Source organism: Peromyscus californicus, unplaced genomic scaffold, assembly GCF_007827085.1.
Source record: "Peromyscus californicus insignis strain IS unplaced genomic scaffold, ASM782708v3 Scaffold_12__1_contigs__length_115047231, whole genome shotgun sequence".
Taxonomy (NCBI): Eukaryota; Metazoa; Chordata; class Mammalia; order Rodentia; family Cricetidae; genus Peromyscus; species Peromyscus californicus.
The window spans coordinates 69,133,314-69,136,946 of NW_026294413.1; the positions used below are offsets into that span (position 1 = coordinate 69,133,314).

Sequence of the window (3,633 nt, forward strand, 5' to 3'; positions counted from 1 at the left end):
AAGAACTCAAAACAGTATCTGAGACAGTTCTGTGTCAATGTTAAGATGTTCTAGACCCAGCTCTGCTACAGATAAGGAGGTCACTTCCCCTAACTAAGGCCCAGTTTTCTTTTGTACAGAACGAGGGCATGTGACCAGCTCACAGCTAAGAGCTTTTCTTTCAGGTGCTGGTATTTTAGGAATTTCTCCGAGGACCTTTGGCTGTCCTCTTCCATACGGTCTGCCCGCCCAGCCCTCACCATACCACAAGGGGGAGCTCTACACAAGCCCCAGAGAAGGACCTTAGCCCATGCCTAACAGGTGTGCTGGGCTGTAAGCATCAGGAAAACCTAGACATCCCACTCCCCAGCAGCCTGGCACATGGCATTTTGGCACGTTCCTCTGATGTATCAGGCTGAGGTAGAAAGTTTTGCCTTTGACATATGTCTTCAGCCTCTTCAATCTAACCCTCACCCCACAGAGGGATCTTGGCTCTCTGGATCACTCTTTCCTATATACCATGAGTAACTCTTCAGCTTCCTTACTCTGTGTAATTTTCAAGGAAGAAAAAGACCCACCACTAGGATTTGAATATTTTAATTTGAGAATGACTTGGAGGCACAGAAACCTACCCCGACCCCCAGAATGTCACCACTTTTCACAGATCCCCTGGGACTTCTCAAGCACATATCTCTGTGGACGTGGAGAAGATGGTGGGCACTTGGGAGGTTCAGTGACTCCAAAGGGGACACATCCGGGCTCTGCACTTCCTGTGTCTGGTCGTGGGAGCCAGGTAACCCTGGAATCACTGCTGGTCCCCTGTGGAGATGCAGCCAGGCAGGGAAACCATGCATGAGGACAGTATCTGGGACAGAGGTAGGGGCATCTCCTCTCTCAGGGCATAGACACTCACCCTCAGTGGTCCTGGGCATCAACTCAGTCCGGTAGATCTTGAATGCATCGTAGGCAAAGACAGAGACCAGGATGATGCCAAAAACCTGCGGGGAAGAAAGGAATGGAGGTGTCACAGCAGAGGCTGTCAACTAGGGGAGTGGGGCCAGGAAGAAGTGGGGGGATAAGGTATGAGCAGATGCAGGCTTTGGTTTGGACACAGGAAGTGTGCCAATACCCCGGCCACAAGTCCTGGGGGCTGGCGATCAGGGCGGGGACGGACTCACAAAAGCAGCAATGGCGGCTCCCTCCCTCGAGGTCACAGCAGCAAAGGAGACCACCAGGAAGATGATGATGGCGCTGATGCAGCGTAGGAAGTCCTGGGGAGCCAGAGGCAATGGGGTGTGGGGATCATTACCTGGAGGCTTTCCAAGCTACTCAGCTCTCCCAGTCTGCTCCTCCTAGACTGAATTCCTGCCCAGGGATGGCCCCTAGACACGTGTGAAGTACTTTCAAGGGAGTGAGCTCATAACACTACCCAGAGGATGGAAGCAGATCAATCTAGATCAGCCAGGAGGCAGAGCCAAATGGAGCAGGCCTGAGCCAAGCCTCTGATGCGTGGGAGAGCAGGGCTAGTCTGTATGTCCTTCCTGACAGGGGCACTCTGATGGGCCAAGGTTCACTTTCGAGCGCAGGACACAACGTGAGTCAATGCACAGCTTGGTTGTGGAAATGAAGGGGAGCCATGAGACCACAGGAAAACTGGGCAATCAGAAGAAGGAAGAGACCAGGGTGGGGTGGGAGAGGCATGCTCCTCACCAGACAAGGCCAGTTAAGCCTATCGAAGCGCTGGTAGTACTGGGTGGCATAGAGGAAGAGGAAGGCTAGCGTGATGAAGAACTCCAGCAGCGCGGCAGCCATGTAGGCGGAGATGGAGGCCGTGAAGCAAATGAAGATGATGAAGGTCAGGGCCTGCGGGACCAAGCATGGGGCGCTGTCTGAGGAGACCCACTCGTAGATCAGGCCACGGTAGTCGGGGCCCCCTTTTCTCTTGTTAGCCAGCCTCACTGAGAAGGAGGAGTTCTCAATGAAGACAAGGAAGTCTCCCATCCCTGGTGTCAGGGACCATCAAGGACATCTCCATCCTCCCACGCCTGCTATCCCAGGAATCCCAGCAACTCCAGATGTTTGGTCAATCTGCACATCCCCCGGGGGAGTCCCCCGGAGCACAGAACACAGTGCACACACCACAGAGGCCAGCCACAGCACCTCTGCCCCACAAAGCTTTCCCTACTCCAATGACAAGAGCCAGAGCCTTTGATTCCATGCTGAGAGAGGCTGAGAGGACAGGACGGCAGATAGGAAAGAGGCCCCATGTTAGCGTTGTGATCTTGCTCAAGAACCAGGGAAAGCCTGAGGGTAGATGTTCATGGGCCGCAGCTGACAGATAAAGCATGGCTACAGGAACTCTACCCTTTTGGATACCTAAACTTAGACATGCCAAGAAGCAGCCCCAGGAGCTGGAGGGAGACAGAGGAGCCTCCTTCTTGCCCATCCTCTCCCCACCCCCTACCAACATCTCACTCCCTCAGTATCCTGGAAAGCTATCTTTCCATCTAACTTGGAGCAAATGGTGCGTGCTGTAACTGTCTCCAGAGAGAAGCAGCCAGAAAGCTAAGAGTTGCAGAAGGAATGAATGCCTGGGAGTGGAAGGACAGAGACCTAGGAAGGGGCCTGTGAAACGGTAAGCATAGGAGGCCAGCCTAGGAGGCCAGCACAGGCCTGCGCCAGGGAGCAGGGACGGGAGAGATGGAGGCACCAGGTTGGGGAGGCGGCTGTTACCAGCTCAGTTTCCAGCAAGATGCCTTTGAGGGAAGACAGGAAGGTCTTGTCCACACCGAAGCCCTGGAGCCCTGCGGCTGCTCCTTCCTCTGGGGGCCGCTCCCGGCGATCCCAAGCACTGAACATGTCTGTGAGGCTCACAGGGCACAGGCTCTCCCTCACCAGACAGCCCAGGAAAGGAAACAGAAATCTAGTTGGGGAAGCCGACAGCGGGGAGAGGGCACTTCAAGAGCCCGAAAGTGAAGCTGGGGCCTGCTGTGGGACTCTGGGAGAAGCAGTACCTCAGGGAGGCTTGCCCAGATGGGCTCACCCAGCTGCCCAGAGTGCCTCTGCTCTTGCCTGCAGGGCCCTTAGGAGGCATGGGGAGGGGTGAGGGAGAGGTGGTTAACCCTCCTCTTCCTCCAGTCTAACCCAAGCTGGAGAAGGAGAGAGGGAACAGGGAGAGGAAGAGATGGCGAAGAGACCAGAGGAGTCGGGGGATGAGAGAGACAGAGGCAGAGCAAGGAGTTCCCCAGTAACAAAGCCTGAAGACACGTATGCCCCCTCCCATAGCCTTAGCCCCCTTCCTTAGCTGGGCCTTTCTCTCTTTTCCTTTAAGGGAGGTGGGAACTGGAGTCCAGCCCAGGCAGTACCCTGCTGGACCAAGCTGCAACAGCCAGGACCAGAGGACAAAGGAGGATTGTTGGGGAGACAAGGGGGCGCTGTGTGTCTACTGCAGTGCCTCAATGGGCTTCTGTCTCTCCCCCATGTTGAGCTGTCTGCCCCCCACCCTTATGTTCAGGGATGGACCGGAGGAGGGGCCGGGTGTTTGCAATGGACACCCGGAAGAGTGGCAGAGTAGAGAAAGTGCTAGAAACGGAAGGGAGACCCAGTTGAGGACCACAGGGTGCTCAGGTACCACGGAGCCAAAGGCAGATGAGA

The 3,633-nt window shown here is 55.5% G+C and overlaps 1 protein-coding gene across 1 annotated transcript; it reads right to left on the reverse strand.

Annotated features, from left to right (window-relative positions):
* Nucleotides 1-560: 560 nt before the first annotated feature.
* On the reverse strand, nt 561-3,255 carry Cmtm5 (CKLF like MARVEL transmembrane domain containing 5). Its single transcript, XM_052733223.1, has 5 exons — nt 2,713-3,255; nt 1,690-1,842; nt 1,158-1,250; nt 893-977; nt 561-798 (listed from the first exon to the last, which is right to left on the reverse strand). Exons 1-5 carry the CDS (start codon nt 2,836-2,838, stop codon nt 785-787), a joined length of 471 nt encoding a protein of 156 aa, XP_052589183.1. The 5' UTR covers nt 2,839-3,255; the 3' UTR covers nt 561-784.
* Between the last annotated feature and the right edge of the window lie 378 nt (nt 3,256-3,633).

Coding starts and splice junctions, on each gene's coding strand:
- Cmtm5 (XM_052733223.1), bottom strand. CDS start 2,838: ATGTTCAGTGCTTGGGATCGCCGGGAGCGGCCCCCAGAGGAAGGAGCA. Junction 1,251..1,689: donor GGCTTAACTGGCCTTGTCTG/GTGAGGAGCATG, acceptor CTGGCTCCCCAG/GACTTCCTACGCTGCATCAG. Junction 978..1,157: donor GAGCCGCCATTGCTGCTTTT/GTGAGTCCGTCC, acceptor TCTTCCCCGCAG/GTTTTTGGCATCATCCTGGT.